The sequence below is a fragment of the Rhinoderma darwinii genome, chromosome 7, assembly GCF_050947455.1.
Source record: "Rhinoderma darwinii isolate aRhiDar2 chromosome 7, aRhiDar2.hap1, whole genome shotgun sequence".
In the NCBI taxonomy this organism is placed as follows: Eukaryota; Metazoa; Chordata; class Amphibia; order Anura; family Rhinodermatidae; genus Rhinoderma; species Rhinoderma darwinii.
Window position 1 is genome coordinate 7,942,289 of NC_134693.1, and position 25,632 is coordinate 7,967,920.

Here is a 25,632-nt window from a genome sequence, read left to right on the forward strand (position 1 = left end):
TACATAGATATATACACACACACACACATGCATAGATATATACACACACACTTACATAGATATACACACACACACACACACACATATATACATAGATATATACACACACATATACATAGATATATACACACACACACACATACATAGATATATACACACACACATACATACATAGATATATACACACACACACATACATAGATATACACACACACACACACACACATATACATAGATATATACACACACATACATAGATATATACACACATATACATAGATATATACACACACACATACACACACACATACATAGATATATACACACATATACATAGATATATACACACATATACATAGATATATACACACACACATACACACACACACATACATAGATATATACACACATACATAGATATATACACACATATACATAGATATATACACACACATACACACACACACATACATAGATCTATACAAACACACATATACGTAGATATATATTCATTCAAACACGTACATAGATTTTTCACAAATAAATAAACATACATAAATAGATACACGGTGTACACATTCTTACACACACATATACAAAGATCTACTGTATATACACACCTAAATAGATAAACATACATACACACACATACACGCATTGATTTGCATACATATTTGTTTCAGCTTTTACTCTGTTGTAGTTACTAGAACCCAATATAAAGTCATAGTAACCGGCTTTCCAGATTTGGACGTATACAATCATCATACACCCCCTATGTATCCACCTCCCTGCTCACACGCAGCCTTCAGCTGGTCCACACGAGATGTCACCGCCGGAGCTTCAAAGCCTTGTATGACGTCACAATCACGTCCTCACACTATGTCTCTTCCCAGGTGGTGAACCCTTATCATCTCCGAGTACGGCGGAAGAATCCTGTAACTGGAAGTTACGTGAAAATGAGTCTCCAGCTCTACCAGGTGGATAATCGCAGTTACCTGCTGGACTTTAAAAGCATTGACGGTACGTTCTGACTGTGTCCAGATCCTGTGGAAATCCCACTGTGGACTCTGTTACGTTTGGGAGACTTGAAGAACTGAAATGATATATATTTTTAATTATTCTTAAAGCAAGTCTCTAGCCCCACCCCCATTACTGAGGCTCCTCCTCTTATCGAGTCTCCTCCCTTCAGTCTATTTACAGTAGTTACTTGATCATCTAAATTTTCTTACTGGTGGTTTAGTACTTAATTACTTGTAATTTGGGCCTACTGTAATGGAAACCATCTCTCCATGCAATGACTTCCTGCAGAGCTTGTGCTTATACACAGCAGCCAATCTGAACAAGCAGAGCCGCAGTATAAAGTATGGGGGACAGACAAATCAGCAGACTGAGTCTCTGATGAGTCAGGAGGTGGATTTTATATGATGATTAATATGCTAGATAATAGTATGGCTGTTCTAACATTAATTGGAATGCAATTGGGGATAACAAAGCAAGGAAAGTATATGGGTATACTGGTTTCTAGGAAGCAGTACTGGTTACTCAATGCCAAGCAGCAGCTGCAAAAGCAAACGATCCAAATCTAATATTGCCCTTTTAAATAACTTGTAAGGCATTATCTTGAATTTGGAGGTTTGCCTTGGGCCCTACACTATAAAAATGTTATTGGAAAGCGAGTTTCATAGGCAGGCGACTTTTTAATAAATATGAGGGGGTTCTGTTTTATAATGAAAGGCTGGAAAATTGTGACTTGTTCAGCATGACTGACTTGATCTTATTAAGCTGTATAAATATTTGCATGGACATTATAAAAATTAGCACATGTACAAAGCACAAGGGGGCATCATCAATATAGAAAAGGGTTCTTTACTGTAAGAGCTCTCCAACAAGTAGTAGTCTTGCCAAATTCAATGAAAGCATTAAACAGAGGCCTTGGCATTTTTTTCATGACAAATTATATTGAGATTTATAATCAATAAGGGGGTGATGTTTCATTTACCCACATAATACCGTACAGTATTTCCGACTGCCCTTCTAAATAAAGGCGTGGCTTTTTTTTCAATTCCTCTGGGTGAAAGGCTTTTAGAATGGTCGACCTTGATATAATATGGTACTTATTGCTTTGGTTTTGCAGATGAAGTCGTGGAACACAAGTCAGGCTCCTCTACGCCCCAGCGCTCGTGTTCTGCAGCCGGCCTGCACCGACCACGAATGAGCATCGATTCTGTGAGCGCCGACTGTCCTTCACAAAGTGGATCCATGTACGGGTCCTTTTCTGGCTCCTTCTCTCTGGCAAGCCCTCGGTTAGGTAGCCACACTATGGATTTCTTTGAAATGTGCGCCAGCCTAATTACCGCATTAGCTCGCTAACACACACTACACCATGTGACATACACGGCTCTGTTCTATCCTATGAGTGTCATTACTACTAAGGGTCATTAGTGCAATCATCAATATAGGAAAGGGTTCTTTACTGTAAGAGCTGTCCAATAACAAGTAGTAGTCTTGGCAAATAGAATGAAAACATGGAAGCTAGCTGGATTCTGAATACAGTTTTTAACTTAAAGGAATTCTCCACTTAGAAAAATATGAAAAAAAATCTGATTAGTAATGCAGGCAAAGACGAGCAATGATATGGTATAACTGCTGCCCAGCTACTTTTTCAGGGGTTTTTTTTCTGGCTGGCAGCACAGTGCCAATCTAGCTTTTTTTGCCATTTTAGATGGACCGTTTGCTATGAAAAAAAATAAAAAATCAACCGTTGCAATACGTAGCATTCTACTTATTTCCACAGATTCTGCATGGAAAATCAGAGAATTAACCCCATCGAAAAACAACAGTGCAACATTTTCCAAAAATACATTTATGTGGAGAACCCCTTTAAGTTAAAAAAATGAGGCATCCATGTTTAGTCACAGAGCCGGTTACACATTCGATTTTCTTAGAAGTTGTATCGTTAATCTCAGGCATTGTGTAGAGTGCAAAAACCGGCACCGAAACACCACAAACCCCAAACCGCTGCTGCTTCTATAGACCTAGAAATATGTACAAATATTAGTTCACGTCTTTTTGTGTAATTTTTTTTGAGCCTTTTAGATATAAGATGCGCTGATTCTATTAAACAGCTACTTTATTTATAGAAATGGATATATTTATTTTTGCTATATTATATAGTCGGATTACGAATTTACGCCTTTTATTTTTCTATGTGTGCGCGATTACAAACGGCAGAAGTGAAACATTGGAGAATTTTATGTGAACCAAGCGAGAAATATTTACGTTTTTTCTTTCTTATAGACTATTAGGTGATCACCTGATTTATCCAGGACACTGACATTATACATAAGAAAAAAAGGCTTTATTTATGTGGGTGATCAGCAGGTCTCTAATATATGGTTCAAGAAGCTACGCTTCATCAAGCTTACCTACCTACATAGGCCTGATTAAGACCTAAGTCGAAACGCGTAGCTTCCTGAACCATATATTAGAGACATATGTTGTTCACCTACACATAAAGTCTTTTTATACTTCACCTACCGAGAGGCTTTTCCATTACTGGGGACTTGGCTGACTCCCAACGTGAGTGCAGGAGCACATTCAACAAGGAGCGATCGTTTTTCTAGTGTTTCGAACCCGTTCTATATACTAATGAAGTTCAAGTCAGAAACACCTCAAGACGCCACATTTACTCATCGCCTCTACGGGGTCTATAACTCATCTCTTCTAGTGCTTATAATTAGTTGAGGGGGCTCACTGAGAAGTGGACGGCCTCCTTGGAATACATGCCTTACTCCCCTAACACCCCCCCCCCCCCACCCTCAATGGCCCTTGGGAACAATTGCACTTATTATTTTAGCTTTATTAGTTTTCATTTTACAGATGTCTTAATTTAATGGGTTCCCGGTGGGGGACACCCTCTAATAATAGTATCTATAAGTTGACTAATTTTCCACATTATTTTACTCCATTTTGAAAAATAACACTTGTTTAATTAAAAACGGAGGGTTACGCTAAAGAAAGATCACCCCATAAGAAAAACTAAAGCACCTTCTCCCTTCTTGATGGTGGCTTTCGACTGGCCACACCAACTTTTTTTTTAACTTTTACCGACGGCAGCCCAAATATACAGCCGAAGCCCTTGGCATTGGAGACTGGGCAAAGAGGAAGCACAGTTGGGCACTTTTCCCTTCCCCCTACTTCCTGGGCCTCAGATCAGTTTTTTGGCAGATTTGCCAATGATGCAAAGTACATAAGCAAGAGCCAGGTGGGTTTACAGGGCAGGTTGGAGAATACGTAGGGGGTAAAAAGTTTTCCATTGGAGTTGGATGTAGGGAACATGCTGCAAATAGGCTTTATAGTGATAAAAATAAGGCGGCATGCTGAATGAGCAGATGGAAATATGTATGTGTACCACAATATCCCAGTTTATGGTTTGTTTTTTAATGTGGCGATACAAGGAACCAATTTTATCCAACAGTCCAAACATTACCCCAAATAATAAGAATCATCTAGAGTTGCTGCTTACTCAAAGAAAATGCTTTCGTGGACAAAATCAATAAAGTTTATTGAAAAGTGCACAGGATACTCTAAGCCAGTCTCTTATTGTCACTGGCTTCCTTCAGCTCCTGTTGCTAGGCAACAAAATAAATACATTTAAGCACTTGTAAGAGAAAGAAAGAAAACACACGAGTATGGAAGACACCATAATAAACATAGTAATGGGAGAACTATTTTTATGGAGATCCCCTTTAAAGGCTATGTACGCCTATAAAATTGTTTTGCTAATATATATATATATATATCTCAGTGTGTTTGGTGCAACTTTGTAATTACATTTTATTAAAAATAATTTTAACTTTTTGCGATACAGCTGCTTTATATCCTGTATACAGAGCAGCTGTATTGTTCACCAAGACCTGAATCCATCAGGTCCGTGGGACTGATGGGTTCATTGTCAGCAGGTCCTGTGTCTCCGACACCTGTTATCTATCACTTCTAAGTTATAAACGGTCAGAGACACCCAGGACCCACTGACACGGAACCCGTCAGTCCCGCGGACCTGATGGATTCAGGTCTTAGCGAACGATACAACGGCTCTATATACAAGAAACAAAGCAGCTGTATCTCAAAAAGTAAAAATAATTTTTAATAAAATGGAATTAGAAAGCTGCACCAATCACACGGACACACTGTTTTATAAAAAATAAAAATTGTTTTCAAGAGGTGCACATAGCGTTTAACTGCCAGAGGGGCAAAATGTATCACGTGCTCTATGCAAATAGTTGACTCTAGAGTCTGGTTCCCCATTGAGTAGGTTATACTTGGATACAATGAAAAGAATTGTCCAGTTTTTGAAAATTTATTTTTATGCAATCTATTCGAGTATTCAGAAATAATAGTGGAGAGCGGTTACATAGAGCGTCTCTCTCTCTGGAGGACCTGTCCTGTCCTGTATTACACACACAACACATTGATATGAATGGACACTGTGTAATGCTTAATTTCCCCTGTGGTGGCGCTGCAGGGAAATTGAACATTGCTGCAGGTTTCCGCACAGATCACAGCTGATCGCCAGGGGTCCCAGCAGGGAGACTCTTTGTAATCAGTTTATTGTCAAGCAAACCTTCTAATAAGTAGGGATTGTTCAACTTATAGAACACCTTTAACCCGTTAGTGACCGCCCCATAGTGTTTTTATGGCGGCAACTAACGGGCTTTATTCCAATCCAATAGCCTTTTTACGGCGCTGCACCAGAATAAATAAACAGAGCAGGGAGCCGTTAAATCTCCCCCCTCTCGGCTAACACAGGTACCTGAGAGCAGGGAGCAGCCCTGCTCGAACGGGTGAGATAGATACCAGCATCGATCTCGCCGGTTTAACCCCTCAGATGCGGTGCTCAATAGCGAGTACCGCATCTGAGATCTTTTGGAGAGAGGGAGGGTGCTCCCTCTCTCACCCCACCGGCACCCTGCGTGTGATTGCAGGGTACTGGTGTCTTCTATGGTAGCCGGGGGCCTAATAAAGCCCCCCAGGTCTGCCACTAGTTATGCCTGCTAGGCCTAGCAGACGTCTAGTCTGTTTTACACGGACAGGCTAAGTATTGCAGTGTATTATAAAAGTGATGGGACGATCGCATATTCAAGTCCCCTAGTGGGACTAGTAAAAAAAAGTTTAATAAAGTTAATAATAAATAAAAGAAAATTCAAAAAAGTTAAAAAAAAAGATTTTTCCCCTTACAAAATGCTTTATTATTAAAAAAAAAAAAAAAGTTACACATATTTGGTATCACCACGTCCGTAACGACCCCAAATATAAAGTTATTACATTATTAAAAAAAAAAAAAAAAAAATGCAAGAATTGCCGTTTTCAGTAGATCCTGCCTTGAAAAAAAAAAAATGTAGATGTAGAGGTTAAGCTGGGGCCGGGATGTAGGGGGTTAAGCTGGGGCGGGGATGTAGAGGTTAAGCTGGGGCCGGGATGTAGAGGTTAAGCTGGGGCGGGGATGTAGAGGTTAAGCTGGGGCGGGGATGTAGAGGTTAAGCTGGGGCGGGGATGTAGATGTTAAGCTGGGGCGGGGATGTAGGGGTTAAGCTGGGGCGGGGATGTAGCGCCAGTTGCAGTACCACCCCAGCAGAAGTTTGCAATGTATTCCAAGTTGTTTGGCACAATGCGGCTTCACCAGCAGTCACATCAACAAAGTCAGCTCGGTAGCCCACCGGAGAACGGAAGGCGACAGCACAGGCGGCCATGTTGTTTTGTCTCTGTCGCCCGTCTGTTATTGTTTGTGTTAAATTCTGTATAACACTCTAGTTACCCCCGGTCGCGTCATATTAAGCATCAGGGATTGTGAGAGCGACAGTAAGACGTGCTGCGTAGGTGCAGAATATTATTGATTTATATATATTTATAAATATTAATCATTTCCTAGTACATATATATTGTATTCATCCATATTCAATAAATCAGTGTGATGAGATGTTGGCGCTTCATTTATTTGTTGTACAAGATCAACACAAGTGAATTTGGGGCTTCTATTCCCCATTTTAAAAAAATTCCCCCTTCTGTTTTTTTCTATTTGATTTCCATCTAAAATGTATTTATTTATTCAGAAATATTTATTACTGTTTTGTGGCTTTTTTTTTGTCTTGTTTTTTTTTTTTTCTATCCTTTGTTTTGGGGCTTCTCTTGGAAATGTATAAAATATAAACCTTGACTTAGCACTTAAACCCCCCCCCCCCCCTTTATGAAGCCATTTTTATAAACAATACAAATAAAACCAAAAAACATTTATTCATTAAATATAAATGATTTATTTTGCATATACAGGTATGAATGATGGTTTATATAGATCTTAAATATTAACATTTTAATATAACAACACACTTTCTAATGAAGGATCTATTATGTAAATAGAAACAACAAAAAAACTCTGGTAATTGGAAATAATTAGAAGCGTTCCATTGAGAAAAAAAAATTGCGGGTTAAAGTTTTTACATTTTATTTGTAACTTTTTTTGCTAATCTATTTCTATTGTTTAGGTGGAAATCTAGTGTAAGATCTGGTTGAGATAGGTACAAAAAGAAAAAAAAGTCTAAAAAAGTTTTTTTTTTTACTGTGGGGGAGATGTAGTTCGTAAGTTTATTATGTGTTTTAGAAACTTTTTGCACCTTCCTTAACAGTTTTGAAAAGAAACGGGGGCTTAAAATGCACCGGACTAACTGCGTGCGCCATTTTTTGGTGCAGAATATTGATGCATAGTACGCCAGCCAAGCGGTGGTGTATGGAAGAGAAATTTTCTAACATGTCTAGCAGTATGTGTCAAATTTATCATACAGTCTGCGCCATTGTGATCAATTTGGCGCATAATCTGCCTGTCTGGTTTAGTTTTGTGCTGTCTAACTTCCGGAAAGTATTACAAAAATCCCTATAACTTTTTGTACTGGTGTTTTTGAAGCCTATTGAAGTCTAGGGAGAAAAAACGTTGGAAGAAAATATCATCCCTTCAGTGTGTGGTGTTTCCAAAAATATGCCACGGACCACAAAAATGGCACAAACCCAAACGCTGTTTGTGTAGACAGTGTCACAATTTGCTATAGACTACGAGCAAAGATAAGGCCGCTACGTTCTAGCCCAAAAAAATAAAAATTCGCCTAAATGCGGCGTGTGAAACCGGACTTCGGGTTTATTCATAGTTTGAACATGTTTTATTTGCAGATTTTACAGTGGGAATTAATTTTGCCTTTTTCTGGGTTTCCTTTGTCAAAATAAGAGAAAAATGATTTCCTCCCAATTTGACACAAAAATGGTGAAAAAACACAGAATGTATTTTTTTAAAACACGCTTGTGCTATTTAGACTGGTGCCAAGAGGACTTACTAGATAAAAGTGGCCCAAACAACATCTTCTTTGAGGAACGCTTTTCTCGTCCCTTTCCAAACTTGACGACTAAGGAGAAAAGTTGCAAAACGTTGCACAAATTTAATGAAAGTTGCAAAGCATTCAGATAAAAATTTGCCGGAAAAACTCTAAATTTAGGAAAGAATTAATAAATCTGCCGCATTGCCCACATTTTTTAGACTAGATAAAATTAAACCAGAGACAGGCAGAACCTGCACCAAATTAACCACAATGGCGGACGCTATATGATAAATTTGGCGCAACTCACTGAACATGTCAGTTACTTTTCTCTTTCTTACATCTCTTGGCTAGAGTATTTCAAACGAACGTTACACAAAAAAATTAGGAAAATCTTTAAAAATCAAACGCATTTTAGGACGACTCCAAGCCACGCTCCTTTAACTAAACACTTTTTTAGGCCCTGTTCACACTGAGTTTTTTTTGCAGGCAGAAAATATCTGCCTCGGAATTCCTTCAGGAAATTTGAGACAGATTTTGAACTGCCTTCACTTTTTTTTTTTCGCGGGTTTATCGTGCACGGAAAACACTCCGAAATCAGCGCCACAGGTTTTTTTTTTGCCTCTCATTGATTTTAATGGGAGGTCAGAGGCAAAAACCGCAGCAAGAAAGGACTTGCCACTTTTTTTCCCCCGCAATCAATGGGGGGGGGGGGGGGCGATTCCATTTCTGCATCAAAATCAGCGCCACTCAGTGTGAACTGACCCTAAAGTTGTCTAGGGTGGCGAAGAGTGCCTGAAACACAAATTTGGCGCTTTATTGATGCACGACATTTATACCACTGTTTTGGTGCAATTTACGCCAGAAGTCTAATGCATTCTGCACACTAAATCTCCTTCCTTTCGAGAACCAGCAAACATCTGACCGTTGGGTTTTTACCAATAGCTGGCCGAAAAAACTTCACGAAAACCTAACCCAAATCTATAACCGTGTCGTTACTTCCAAATTAAAATTAATAAAACATATCAGCTAAAGATTCATAACATTAACGGATTTCAGAGAGAAATTGTAATTTTATTCACTATAAAATATTTAGCAAATAGATAAATTCATCTGATACATATAAATACATTAAAGTCGAAGACCGTCCACCAAAAATTACCCAAATTGTGCAAATAATCTGCTTGCGAGCATCAGGTCTGATGTCCATAGAGAAGTTTTCTTATGCAAGATTTGCGAAAAACAAAAAATGCACAAAAGCAGCAAAGTGTCAACAAGCCCCCAAGTAGTGGGATGCATCGGGAATTTAGTTCCCCCCCAAAAAAGCAAAGGAATCTACTGTAAATGGCTACAAAGAAAAAACAAAAACGTTTAACCTTGACATTTTTTTCTGATCTTCTCAAAAAGTTTATTTGGAAGGGTGAATTTACACGAGTCAATTAAATGACGTTTATATATATATATTTATATATATTTATTTTATTTTTTATTTTATTTTATTTTTTTTATTATGTTTTTTTATTTTTTTACATTTTTTTTGCAGTATAGGCAAAAACGGTACGATTTTGCTGGGGGTTACAAAAATCAGGCAAAACAAAATGCAAGATAAGCAATTCAAATAAATACACCACCTACACCTTACTGATGAGCTTCACACGTAATGAATGAGAAACAAATATTTCAGTGTTACTAAAAGCTCATATATCAATTTCTGTAGATTAGAAAGATGAATGTTGAGGATACAATGTGGGATTTTTCCTTTTTTTTTCCTTCTAAATCACTACGACGCTCTTCATATTTTTAGTTAAAGTTTTGAATTCTGTAAAAAAAAAAAAAAAATTGGGGAAGTCCATAAATGAACCAGTGATACATCAAACAAATATTGAAAATATTTTTTAATTACAAATAAAGTATGTTGACATTTTATTATTTTTCATTGTGAATGGCCAGATTACACATTTTAGGCCTCATTCACACGACAGGTTTTCCCGGCCGGGTGCCGGCCGTTCATAAATCGGCCGGCACCCGGCTGCATTAGGAATAATAGACCCCTAATGGGGCTATTCACACGACCGTTTTTTTACGGCCGGGAAAACCGGCCGTCAAAAAATAGGGCATGCTCTATTTTCGGCCGGCTACCCGGCCCCCATAGAAGTCTATGGGGCCGGGTAATACACGGACATCACCGGAATGTGTCCCGAGTGATGGCCGGGTTTTCCGTGGCTTGCGCTCTATCTCCTCCTCCTCACAGGGCTGAGTGCATGTGAGGAGGAGGAGTTGATGCCATTCGGAAGAATGGCTGAACGCTACACTGTGTGGCAGGGCCGGGAAGTAGAGCAGGTGGAGGGTGCGCTGCGCTGGCTCCCTTCCCCTGATTGTTTTAAAAGCGCCCTGGCCCGGCGACACCTTCCATGGCGCCGCTAGCAGCTGCTGCTGCTGCGGCTGCTACTACTGTAGTGACGCCACTATAGCAGAGCAGGGAGGTATCTCCCCGCTCTGCTATGTGCTAGCCCCACTTTAGCTCCTTGAAGGAGCGGAATCCCCTTATTTTCGGGGATTCCGCTCCTGGACAGAGCGCTTGATGTCTCTGTCCATATCTGGGCAGTGACATCAGGGGAAACTCCTGAAGCGGAATCCCCGAACACATGGGGATTCCCCTTCAGGAGTTGCCGCTGATGTCACTGTCCAGATCTGCCCGGCCCGGAACGGATGCAAAACTTTATGCAAACCGGCCGGGCAAAATGGCCGATTTTACCGGCCGATACTCGGGCTCGGACGGGACCCGGTCGTGTGAATCTCGCCTTACTATATTCAAAAATCATCATGTTTTCGGTCTCAGGATTTTACTTACCTAAAATTTAAACATTCGATCTGGACGTAACCATCTGAAAGGAGAGGACAGTCATTAGTGCGTTTGAAGCGGTTTTTATTTTCCTATAGTGTATTGGTGTACTACTACAAAATAAGCCCTCCTCATAGGGTTGGCTGATGCTAATATTAACATCCATTGTGGTCACAAGCCTTATGTACCAGGTCATCTGCGGTGCCCCCTTTAGTAGGGGCTGCACAGTTCAGACGCCCATAAAGCCAGTCTTGCCACCGCATGGCACGCATCACCCATTTCCTCATAAACACCTGGGTTGACCACCAAATACCCATCTTGGATGTTACCACTGTAGATAAAGGCAATAGGCCAGAGGGGAGTTTATCTTACCCATAGTAAAGTCTGGAGTCAAGAATTGGCACTGCCCATCCACCACCCTGCCACCATATTAGGGGTCTTATATTATTATGGAATTAGCAAGAAATTGAGTTACATATCAAGTGGATAAAGATGCTCCAAGAGAGGTTTTATGACAACATCGTTTAGTTAGTTAATTACAATGATCAGTCGTTCTTGGTCTGATAATATTTATATTACAATATTTGCAAAACGTTGAGGGACAATCATGAATGCTCACATTTTCCAGCAAAATTTCGGCAAATTATTTGGTCTTCATTGGTGACATCTATGACTTCTACTGTTTCACCTGGATTCACAGAAAGTTCTAGTTTATGTTTCGGCGAGGGTGGAACCAAGTTGTTGATGGTCGCAATGTTGAGAACGGTAATTTCACCCGTGTACTAGACAAAATATGGAGAATCAGATATTGGAGTCAGTAAAAGAAATGTGAAATTGAAAGCCTTAAGAAAATACAACAAAATTAAAAGCCTTCAGACCATGTTCCAATTTATTACTGAATCAACATAAATCAGAAGAAAAGAAAAGATTCAATGACTATAATACTGCCCCTATATACAAGAATATAACTACTATAATACTGTCCCTATATACAAGAATATAACTACTATAATACTGCTCCTATATACAAGAATATAACTACTATAATACTGCTCCCTATACAAGAATATAACTACTATAATACTGCTCCTATATACAAGAATATTACTATAATACTGCCCCCTATACAAGAATATAACTACTATAATACTGCTCCTATATACAAGAATATAACTACTATAATACTGCCCCCTATACAAGAATATAACTACTATAATACTGCTCCTATATACAAGAATATAACTACTATAATACTGCCCCTATATACAAGAATATAACTACTATAATACTGCCTCCTATATACAAGAATATAACTACTATAATACTGCTCCTATGTACAAGAATATAACTACTATAATACTGCCCCTATATACAAGAATATAACTACTATAATACTGCCCCCTATACAAGAATATAACTACTATAATACTGCCCCTATATACAAGAATATAACTACTATAATACTGCCTCTATATACAAGAATATAACTACTATAATACTGCTCCTATATACAAGAATATAACTACTATAATACTGTCCCATATATACAAGAATATAACGACTATAATACTGCTCCCTATACAAGAATATAACTACTATAATACTGCTCCTATATACAAGAATATTACTATAATACTGCCCCCTATACAAGAATATAACTACTATAATACTGCTCCTATATACAAGAATATAACTACTATAATACTGCCCCCTATACAAGAATATAACTACTATAATACTGCTCCTATATACAAGAATATAACTACTATAATACTGCCCCTATATACAAGAATATAACTACTATAATACTGCCTCCTATATACAAGAATATAACTACTATAATACTGCTCCTATGTACAAGAATATAACTACTATAATACTGCCCCTATATACAAGAATATAACTACTATAATACTGCCCCTATATACAAGAATATAACTACTATAATACTGCCTCTATATACTAGAATATAACTACTATAATACTGCTCCTATATACAAGAATATAACTACTATAATACTGCCCCCTATACAAGAATATAACTACTATAATACTGCTCCTATATACAAGAATATAACTACTATAATACTGCCCCCTATACAAGAATATAACTACTATAATACTGCTCCTATATACAAGAATATAACTACTATAATACTGCCCCTATATACAAGAATATAACTACTATAATACTGCCTCCTATATACAAGAATATAACTACTATAATACTGCTCCTATGTACAAGAATATAACTACTATAATACTGCCCCTATATACAAGAATATAACTACTATAATACTGCCCCCTATACAAGAATATAACTACTATAATACTGCCCCCTATATACAAGAATATAACTACTATAATACTGCCCCTATATACAAGAATATAACTACTATAATAATGCCCCTATATACAAGAATATAACTACTATAATACTGCCCCCTATACAAGAATATAACTACTATAATACTGCCCCCTATATACAAGAATATAACTACTATAATACTGCCCCCTATATACAAGAATATAACTACTATAATACTGCTCCTATATACAAGAATATAACTACTATAATACTGCCTCTATATACAAGAATATAACTACTATAATACTGCCCCCTATATACAAGAATATAACTACTATAATACTGCCCTTATATATAAGAATATAACTACTATAATACTGCCCCTATATACAAGAATATAACTACTATAATACTGCCCCTATATACAAGAATATAACTACTATAATACAGCCCCTATATACAAGAATATAACTACTATAATACTGCTCCTATATACAAGAATATAACTAATATAATACTGCTCCCTATATACAAGAATATAACTACTATAATACTGCCCCCTATATACAAGAATATAACTACTATAATACTGCTCCTATATACAAGAATATAACTACTATAATACTGCCCCTATATACAAGAATATAACTACTATAATACTGCTCCTATATACAAGAATATAACTAATATAATACTGCTCCCTATATACAAGAATATAACTACTATAATACTGCCCCCTATATACAAGAATATAACTACTATAATACTGCGCCCTATGTACAAGAATATAACTACTATAATACTGCCTCTATATACAAGAATATAACTACTATAATACTGCTCCTATGTACAAGAATATAACTACTATAATACTGCCCCTATATACAAGAATATAACTACTATAATACTGCCCCCTATACAAGAATATAACTACTATAATACTGCCCCTATATACAAGAATATAACGACTATAATACTGCCTCTATATACAAGAATATAACTACTATAAAACTGCTCCTATATACAAGAATATAACTACTATAATACTGCCCCTATACAAGAATATAACTACTATAATACTGATCCTATATACAAGAATATAACTACTATAATACTGCCCCCTATACAAGAATATAACTACTATAATACTGCTCCTATATACAAGAATATAACTACTATAATACTGCCCCCTATACAAGAATATAACTACTATAATACTGCTCCTATATACAAGAATATAACTACTATAATACTGCCCCCTATATACAAGAATATAACTACTATAATACTGCTCCTATATACAAGAATATAACTACTATAATACTGCCCATATATACAAGAATATAACTACTATAATACTGCCCCTATATACAAGAATATAACTACTATAATACTGCCCCCTATACAAGAATATAACTACTATAATACTGCCCCCTATATACAAGAATATAACTACTATAATACTGCCCCTATATACAAGAATATAACTACTATAATAATGCCCCTATATACAAGAATATAACTAATATAATACTGCTCCCTATATACAAGAATATAACTACTATAATACTGCCCCCTATATACAAGAATATAACTACTATAATACTGCTCCTATGTACAAGAATATAACTACTATAATACTGCCCCTATATACAAGAATATAACTACTATAATACTGCCCCCTATACAAGAATATAACTACTATAATACTGCCCCTATATACAAGAATATAACGACTATAATACTGCCTCTATATACAAGAATATAACTACTATAATACTGCTCCTATATACAAGAATATAACTACTATAATACTGCCCCCTATACAAGAATATAACTACTATAATACTGCTCCTATATACAAGAATATAACTACTATAATACTGCCCCCTATACAAGAATATAACTACTATAATACTGCTCCTATATACAAGAATATAACTACTATAATACTGCCCCCTATACAAGAATATAACTACTATAATACTGCTCCTATATACAAGAATATAACTACTATAATACTGCCCCTATATACAAGAATATAACTACTATAATACTGCCTCCTATATACAAGAATATAACTACTATAATACTGCTCCTATGTACAAGAATATAACTACTATAATACTGCCCCTATATACAAGAATATAACTACTATAATACTGCCCCCTATACAAGAATATAACTACTATAATACTGCCCCCTATATACAAGAATATAACTACTATAATACTGCCCCTATATACAAGAATATAACTACTATAATAATGCCCCTATATACAAGAATATAACTACTATAATAATGCCCCCTATACAAGAATATAACTACTATAATACTGCCCCCTATATACAAGAATATAACTACTATAATACTGCTCCTATATACAAGAATATAACTACTATAATACTGCCCCTATATACAAGAATATAACTACTATAATACTGCCCCCTATATACAAGAATATAACTACTATAATACTGCCCCTATATATAAGAATATAACTACTATAATACTGCCCCTATATACAAGAATATAACTACTATAATACTGCCCCTATATACAAGAATATAACTACTATAATACTGCCCCCTATATACAAGAATATAACTACTATAATGCTGCTCCTATATACAAGAATATAACTACTATAATACTGCCCCCTATATACAAGAATATAACTACTATAATACTTCCCCTATATACAAGAATATAACTACTATAATACTGCTCCTATATACAAGAATATAACTAATATAATACTGCTCCCTATATACAAGAATATAACTACTATAATACTGCCCCCTATATACAAGAATATAACTACTATAATACTGCCCCCTATGTACAAGAATATAACTACTATAATACTGCCCCTATATACAAGAATATAACTACTATAATACTGCCCCTATATACAAGAATATAACTACTATAATACTGCCCCTATATACAAGAATATAACTACTATAATACTGCCCCTATATACAAGAATATAACTACTATAATACTGCTCCTATATACAAGAATATAACTACTATAATACTGCCCCTATATACAAGAATATAACTACTATAATACTGCCCCCTATATACAAGAATATAACTACTATAATACTGCTCCTATATACAAGAATATAACTACTATAATACTGCCCCCTATATACAAGAATATAACTACTATAATACTGCCCCCTATATACAATATAACTACTATAATACTGCTCCCTATGTACAAGAATATAACTACTATAATACTGCCTCTATATACAAGAATATAACTACTATAATACTGTCCCTATATACAAGAATATAACTACTATAATACCGCCCCCTATATACAAGAATATAACTACTATAATACTGCCCCTATATACAAGAATATAACTACTATAATACTGCCCCTATATACAAGAATATAACTACTATAATACTGCCCCTATATATAAGAATATAACTACTATAATACTGCCCCCATTATACAAGAATATAACTACTATAATACTGCCCCCATATACAAGAATATAACTAATATAATACTGCTCCATATATACAAGAATATAACTACTATAATACTGCCCCCTATATACAAGAATATAACTACTATAATACTGCTCCTATATACAAGAATATAACTACTATAATACTGCACCCTATATACAAGAATATAACTACTATAATACTGCTCCCTATATACAAGAATATAACTACTATAATACTGCTCCCTATATACAAGAATATAACTACTATAATACTGCTCCCTATATACAAGAATATAACTACTATAATACTGCCCCCTAAATACAAGAATATAACTACTATAATAATACTGCCCCTATATTCAAGAATATAACTACTATAATACTGCCCCCTATATACAAGAATATAACTACTATAATACTGCCCCCTATATACCAGAATATAACTACTATAGTACTGCCCCTATATACAACTACTATAATACTGCCCCTATATACAAGAATATAACTTCTATAATACTGCCCCTATATACAAGAATATAACTACTATAATACTGCCCCTATATACAAGAATATAACTACTATAATACTGCTCCTATATAGAAGAATATAACTATTATAATACTGCCCCCTATATACAAGAATAAAGCTACTATAATACTGCCCACTATGTACAAGAATATAACTACTATAATACTGCCCCCTATATACAAGAATATAACTACTATAATACTGCTCCTATATACAAGATTACAACTACTATAATACTGCCCCCTATACACAAGAATATAACTACTATAATACTGCCCCCTATATACAAGAATATAACTACTATAATACTGCTCCTATATACAAGAATATAACTACTATAATACTTCCCCCTATATACAAGAATATAACTACTATAATACTGCCCCTATATACAAGAATATAACTACTATAATACTGCCCCTATATACAAGAAAATAACTACTATAATACTGCTACTATATACAAGAATATAACTACTATAATACTGCTCCCTATGTACAAGAATATAACTACTATAATACTGCCCCTATATACAAGAATATAACTACTATAATACTGCTCCCTATATACAAGAATATAACTACTATAATACTGCCCCTATATACAAGAATATATCTACTATAATACTGTCCCTATATACAACTACTATAATACTGCCCCTATATACAAGAATATAACTACTATAATACTGCCCCTATATACAAGAATATAACTACTATAATACTGCTCCTATATACAAGAATATAACTACTATAATACTGCACCCTATATACAAGAATATAACTACTATAACACTGCCCCCTAAATACAAGAATATAACTACTATAATACTGCTCCTATATACAAGAATATAACTACTCTATACTGCCCCTATATTCAAGAATATAACTACTCTAATACTGACCCTATATTCAAGAATATAACTACTATAATACTGCTCCCTATATACAAGAATATAACTACTATAATACTGCCCTCTATATACAAGAATATAACTACTATAATACTGCCCCCTATATACAAGAATATAACTACTATAATACTGCCGCCTATATACCAGAATATAACTACTATAGTACTGCCCCTATATACAAGAATATAACTACTATAATACTGTCCCTATATACAACTACTATAATACTGCCCCTATATACAAGAATATAACTACTATAATACTGCTCCTATATACAAGAATATAACTACTATAATACTGCCCCCTATATACAAGAATATAGATACTATAATACTGCCCACTATATACAAGAATATAACTACTATAATACTGCCCCCTATATACAAGAATATAACTACTATAATACTGCTCCTGTATACAAGTATATAACTACTATAATACTGCTCCTATATACAGGAATATAACTAATTTGAAATTGATCAGGATAGATTTTTTGCTCTTGGGACAGGTCCACGTGTTTGACAGGTGGGTGAGATGCGCTTCACATGTTGGGGGTATGTGGCTACATACAGCAGGGGATGCATCCAGGGCACACACAAGTCTCAGTTGATGTCATTGATTTATTTTTATTTGATTGCCTTTTTTTGTACTTTGCCTCGGTCACCATTACCTGGTAATACTAGACGGTCTAAATACTGTAATCCATAAAGTTCAGCACATTTTTCCCATGAATCGCTTTGGACATGAAGCTTCTGTTGCTGGTTTGTGATTTCAATATCAGATTTCATATAATTGCAGCAGAATCAACAGTCCTGGGTAATAATCAGCCACGCTCCATGGGAAGATGTAGAACTCGCCGGCACCGCACACCGGTCTGTATTCACCTGATCTGAGCGTTGGGTCGATATTTTTATATACCAGAAAACGAATCTTTAATGATCATCTCAGACGGTTACAATGTTACATCAGTCACTGAAATGTACTGGACTGAACAATAGGAAGCAGACCTTGAATTTCTCACGAAATATCTTTTCTTCTTTCGCTAACTTCTTCACTCCTGATCCTGGAGAGAATTTTTTTCTGGAAGGAAACATTGACATTAGTAAACTAAATATGTATGTACAGTATATGAAACAGTAGAAGCTTTATTAAAATAGATAGAGAGAGAGAGAGAAGAAGAGAAGAGAGAGAAGGATAGAGAGAGAGAGAGAGAGAGAGAGAAGGATAGAGAGAGAGAGAGAAGGATAGAGAGAAGGATAGAGAGAAGGATAGAGAGAAGGATAGAGAGAAGGATAGAGAGAGAGAGAAGGATAGAGATAGAGAGAGAGAGAGAAGGATAGAGAGAAGGATAGAGAGAGAGAGAGAAGGAGAGAGAGAGAGAGAGAAGGATAGAGAGAGAGAGAGAAGGATAGAGAGAGAGAGAGAAGGATAGAGAGAAGGATAGAGAGAGAGAGAGAAGGATAGAGAGAGAGAGAGAAGGATAGAGAGAGAGAGAGAAGGATAGAGAGAGAGAGAGAGAGAGATAGAGAGAAGGATAGAGAGAGAGAGAGAGAAGGATAGAGAGAGAGAGAAGGATAGAGAGAGAGAGAGAAGGATAGAGAGAGAGAGAGAGAGAGAGAGAGAGAGAATAGATAGAGAGGAGAGAGAAGGAGAGAGAGAGAGAGAGAGATAGGGATAGAGAGAAGAGAGAGAAGGATAGAGAGAGAGAGAGAGAAGGATAGAGAGAGAGAGAGAGAAGGATAGAGAGAGAGAGAGAGAGAGAAGGATAGAGAGAGAGAGAGAGAAGAGAGAGAGAGAGAGAGAGATAGAGAGAGAGAGAGAGAAGAGGAGAGAGGAGAGAGAGAGAGAGAGGAGAGAGAGAGAGAGAGAGAGAGAAGGATAGAGAGAGAGAGAGAGAAGGATAGAGAGGAGAGAGAGAGAAGGAGAGAGAGAGAGAGAGAGAAGGATAGAGAGAGAGAGAGAGAAGGATAGAGAGAGAGAGAGAGAAGGATAGAGAGAGAGAGAGAGAAGGATAGTGAGAGAGAGAGAAGGAGAGAGAGAGAGAGAGAAGAGAGAGAGAGAGAGAAGGATAGAGAGAGAGAGAGAAGGATAGAGAGAGAGAGAGAAGGATAGAGAGAGAGAGAGAGAAGGATAGAGAGAGAGAGAGAGAAGGATAGAGAGAGAGAGAGAGAAGGATAGAGAGAGAGAGAGAAGGATAGAGAGAGAGAGAGAGAAGGATAGAGAGAGAGAGAGAGAAGGATAGAGAGAGAGAGAGAGAGAAGGATAGAGAGAGAGAGAGAGAGAGAAGGATAGAGAGAGAGAGAGAGAAGGATAGAGAGAGAGAGAGAGAGAGAAGGATAGAGAGAGAGAGAGAAGGATAGAGAGAGAGAGAGAAGGATAGAGAGAGAGAGAGAAGGATAGAGAGAGAGAGAGAAGGATAGAGAGAGAGAGAGAAGGATAGAGAGAGAGAGAGAGAGAGAAGGATAGAGAGAGAGAGAGAAGGATAGAGAGAGAGAGAGAGAGAGAAGGATAGAGAGAGAGAGAGAGAGAGAAGGATAGAGAGAGAGAGAGAGAGAAGGATAGAGAGAGAGAGAGAGAGAAGGATAGAGAGAGAGAGAGAGAGAAGGATAGAGAGAGAGAGAGAGAAGGATAGAGAGAGAGAGAGAGAGAGAGAGAAGGATAGAGAGAGAGAGAGAGAGAAGGATAGAGAGAGAGAGAGATAGAGAAGGATAGAGAGAGAGAGAGAAGGATAGAGAGAGAGAGAGAAGGATAGATAGAGAGAGAGAAGGATAGAGAGAGAGAGAGAAGGATAGAGAGAGAGAAGGATAGAGAGAGAGAGAAGGATAGAGAGAGAGAGAGAAGGATAGAGAGAGAGAGAGAGAGGATAGAGAGAGAGAAGGATAGAGAGAGAGAGAGGATAGAGAGAAGGATAGAGAGAGAGAGAGAGAGAGAGAGAGAGAGAGAGAGAGAGAGAGAAGGATAGAGAGAGAGAGGTAGAGAAGGATAGAGAGAGACACAGAGAGAGAGAGAGAGAGAGAGAGAATGCCCTCACCTTTCAGTTCCTTTTTGTTCTTTATTTTTATAGAATAATGACTTCCAGCCCGGAAACTTTTCTTCCTTGTCTCTTAAATAGACATTTCAGTTATTTGATATGTGGAGAATCTTTAGTGACATTTTACAGATGATAGAAATATATAGATATCTATATGTAGAGAATTACCGGTCATGGTCGTCACTTATGGCATAGGTGTGATTCTCCTCATTCTCCTGCGATGTAGTTCTATCTGTAGAAGATTAAGATGAAATGAATAGAACATTAGGATGTTAGTAAAATATGACAAGAAAACATCAACCATCAGGACGACAGTCACCGACTATAGAAGACGGAATACTCACTGATATTGGGAATTACAGGTGCAGATCTGGAAAGATAAAGATACATCTCAGTGAAGAGTGCGGCCGGCGGTCTGAACAAGTCGTTATTATCAGGATAAAGGGGCATTCACACTGAATGGAGCTGCAGAAATAAGAGTTTCAGCTGTGGACTTCTGCCGCACATTATTTTAAAAATTCACAGCAGATAAACCTAGTGCAAATCCGGACAGTGTGAACACCGCCTAAGGTGGTATGTTTTGGTGACTGTGTGTCATTTTGGGTGCTGCCTGGGGAGGACTTCCCTCTCCCCCCCCCCCCCACACAATTTTTTTCAGGGATCTCCTTGGACCTTGACAACTATGGAAGGAAACATGAATAAATAATATTACAGACTTACCCTGCGTCTTCTTTCTTGGATTTGTCTTTTCTAAATAAATGTCCAAATACTTTTCCTTTTCCACCAGAACTAAAAAAAGAGAACAGACAGAAACCAGAAGACTCCTGAATAGAGAACCAGTGTCCATATAATGCAACCCCAGCCCGCCGGCCCACCGGCCCCGTGCAACCCCGGCCCCGTGCAACCCAGGCCCAGTGCAACCCCGGCCCAGTGCAACCCCGGCACACCGCATCCCGTGCAACCCCAGCAAACCGCACCCCGTGCAACCCCAGCCCACCGACCCCCGTGCAACCCCAGCCCATCATACCCGTGCAACCCTAGCCTATCGACCTGTGGCAAACCTCTCTCTGTTTGCTGTCAATCTTGGATATAAACCTTCACCGAGTTCTCACACAGATGTGAATTTGCAACAACGTATCAGTGTAGGTAACTATATCCAAGCTAAACACATCTCTCTCCTGTACTGGTATCCAAGTTGACTTTGATATACATTAATGAATCGTTTTAGACCCTCAGTTGTGTGAGCAGGATGAGGTCTGAATAGATTTTCAACCTCTGAATGGGGAAAAATAATGGTTCCATTCACGGACAGCAAGCAGAGATCTTGGAGTGACAAAGAATTAAAAGTACATTACAAGGTTTACAGAATTATTTTTTCATGATACAATATGCATAACCAAGGAAGATCTTTCATGTTAAACATGCTGGTTCTATCTCCCTGCCGGCTGTGTGGGCGGGCTCAATCTGGTGTGATGTCAGAGCGGTGCTGTGTGCTCTGAGCCAACCAGATGTCTCCACCCTACTGCCCCCCCCCCCTCTCACAGCAAAAGACACACTGCAGCTGCATCCCCCTCCTCCCCCCGTCTTCTATTTACTATTATATCCGGCAGGGAGGCAAATTAGAACTACCTGCTGCTGGAAGGTGAGGAAGATGACGCTTTTCTCTAATAAATGTATTACAATGTTTCATATACTACTGATTTATGGGGGAAAAGTGATATAATGATAGGTGCACCTCTATCTTTAGTTGACTAAAGCTGGACCCCCCCCTTTAACCCTTTCTAATAAAGTATAATTCTATGAAGATAGATTAACGCTTCTCACCTGTTTGGGGTTTGGCTTGTGTTGCTGATGTCATCATATTGTTCTTCTGATTTGACAGAATCTAAAACAAGACACAGGAGTTAGAAATTTGCATATAAGGAGGGTATAAAATATTCAAATTAATATCTGTAGAAACTGTGGAGCTCTTATATTATTACTTATAACTCGCCAGTTCTGAGGTCATCACCTCCCATAACGACAGCTGCAAAAGTCCGTAGAGACGGTCCAAACATGACACAGGGCCGGACATACCAAATGTGCTGCACAGGGACCCAATAGGTAAGGGGACCACTGACACCGTAATAACAGCCTCCTACTGTCTACTAGACTGTGTGTAAGGGACTTCGTAATGAATACTATGGATCACAATTGCTGGTGGATTGTTAAAGAGACATAGTGTAGGAGGCCCATAGTGTGGGACGCCCATAGTGTGGGACGCCCAATCACGATCAAGGGGGGCCCATGTGCTCTTCTTGCATGAGGGTCCTATGCTGTTTGTGTCCGCTACCCTGCATGGAGATGAGGTTAAAGGGGTTGTCTTATGAACAGATCACATCATAGAGGGGGTTCCCTGCTAGAGACCTCCCTCTATGAGCCAGAACGGAGAGCCACTGTAAAAGAGTATCTCCTGTTCCGGCAGGTTACAAGGAACGAGTACGCCAATTATCTGAATGACCGCCATATAATACAACATTTCCCCCGCAGCAGCCGCTGTTTGTGGGGGAGGGGCGATCTGGGAGTGGGACCTGTGGCGATCAGCTGATCGTTTCTTCAGGGTTTGCTTTCTGACAGGCGTTGTCCCTGATGAAACAAGTCCTTTAACATTCACTAAGGAGGTATATAAAAGATAAATAGGTATATAACAGATGTCCAGTTGTTTTCTATGTATTTAACTAAATTTGCTGAAAGGGGGTTATACCCTGTGGACAGCCCAATTTCTAAATGAGGATCCACTGGCGATCAGCGGGTATTCACACAATTCCTCTATATAAAGCTCAATCAATGTAGAAGAAAAAAAGTTCTGCGGTTTACTGTTCAGTCCCTTATCGTTTTCAAGATCATTGCTTGCCATCAGTGAATCAGAGGCTGAAAAGTCCTGACCGTGTCCGGCTTACACAGCTGCAGTTTGGTACATGAAGTATCAGCTTAACGGATACCATCGCAGTCTATGGTGACGGATGCGCATGTTAGGGCATCCGTGAAAGGCTACATTTAACGCATACGTCTGCTTTTATCAGGCGTATACGTCAAACGTAGAGCATTTAGCGTGATGTATACTAGCCTGGCTTGGCGTTCAATCTTGAAAGGGGTTAAATTTAACTTGGACGCAGTCCCAGAAGACATCTGAGAGTCAGACACGAGTTTTTAGGCAATCAGGGCACTTTCAATTTGTGAATAATTTATTCTGACTGAATCTGAACAGAAACATTTTGGGGGAAAATTCTCTCATCTCTATTTAGTTAAGCGAAGATTCAGAAACGTGAAAAGATTCGATTTTAGTGGAGTTGTCCTTTATGTAGTAATCCAGCATGTGATTCTGGCCACTGTGACTACCTCTGATGGGGAGAGTTGGCATGGAAAGGGGTTGGGGGTGAAACGATCTATCAGTTCTAGACTATAGATATTAAGAAAAGGAAGTGAAGAGATATGAACTCCGAGGGCAGCACAATAGCCTCCAAATTCTGCAGAGTGTCATTGTCAAAGGTGGCGTTCCTCTTTAAAGGGGTGGTCTACTTTGAAAATCCCTTTCTGTTAGGGGGGTTCCCCAGCAATTCAGAGAGCGAGAGAAAGAAAGAACGAAAGAAAGAATGAAAGAACGTACGAACGAGAGACCGAAAAGAAAGAGAGAGCGAAAGAAAGAGCGAAAGAATGAGAGAAAGAGAAAAAAAGCGAAAGAAAGCGAGAGAAATAAAGAAAAGAGCGAAATAAAGAGAAAGAGCAAAAGAAAGAGAAAGTGAGAGAAAGAAAGAGCGAAAGAAAGAGAGAAAGAAAGAAACGAGAGAGCGAAAGAAAGAAAAAGCGAGAGCAAAAGGAAGAGAAAGCGAGAGCGAAAGAAAGAAAGCGAGAGCGAAAGTGAGAGAAAGAAAGAGCGAAAGAAAGAGAGAAACGAGAGTGCGAAAGAGCGAAAGAAAGAGAGAAACGAGAGAGCGAAAGAAAGAAAAAGCGAGAGCGAAAGGAAGAGAAAGCGAGAGCGAAAGAAAGAGAAAGCGAGAGCGAAAGAAAGAGAAAGAGTGAGCGAAAGAAAGAGAAAGCGAGAGCGAAAGAAAGAAAGAGAAAGCGAGAGCGAAAGAAAGACAAAGAGCGATAGAGAGAAAGAGAGAGACAATCTTTATCACCGCTCCCGATCGTATAG

At 37.8% G+C, this 25,632-nt stretch overlaps 2 protein-coding genes across 4 annotated transcripts in view; one reads left to right on the plus strand and one right to left on the minus strand.

Annotated features, from left to right (window-relative positions):
• PRKAA2 (protein kinase AMP-activated catalytic subunit alpha 2) overlaps nt 1-4,840 on the plus strand; it is a 28,803-nt gene extending 23,963 nt beyond the window's left edge. For all 3 annotated transcript variants that reach the window (XM_075832683.1, XM_075832684.1, XM_075832685.1), the window contains 2 exons: nt 894-1,020; nt 2,135-4,840. In XM_075832683.1, the coding sequence (XP_075688798.1) occupies nt 894-1,020; nt 2,135-2,370 (363 nt within the window). In that variant the 3' untranslated portion in view covers nt 2,371-4,840. The remainder of the gene's footprint in view (nt 1-893; nt 1,021-2,134) is intronic.
• Nucleotides 4,841-9,876: 5,036 nt separating this feature from the next.
• The window catches only part of FYB2 (FYN binding protein 2), a 174,536-nt gene continuing 158,780 nt past the window's right edge, over nt 9,877-25,632 (minus strand). The window contains exons 18-26 of the mRNA XM_075832055.1: nt 23,280-23,340; nt 22,176-22,244; nt 21,800-21,825; nt 21,624-21,687; nt 21,456-21,527; nt 19,432-19,504; nt 11,816-11,978; nt 11,206-11,239; nt 9,877-10,173 (exon numbers count right to left, since the gene is read on the minus strand). Coding sequence (XP_075688170.1) covers nt 10,155-10,173; nt 11,206-11,239; nt 11,816-11,978; nt 19,432-19,504; nt 21,456-21,527; nt 21,624-21,687; nt 21,800-21,825; nt 22,176-22,244; nt 23,280-23,340 — 581 coding nt within the window. The 3' untranslated portion in view covers nt 9,877-10,154. The remainder of the gene's footprint in view (nt 10,174-11,205; nt 11,240-11,815; nt 11,979-19,431; nt 19,505-21,455; nt 21,528-21,623; nt 21,688-21,799; nt 21,826-22,175; nt 22,245-23,279; nt 23,341-25,632) is intronic.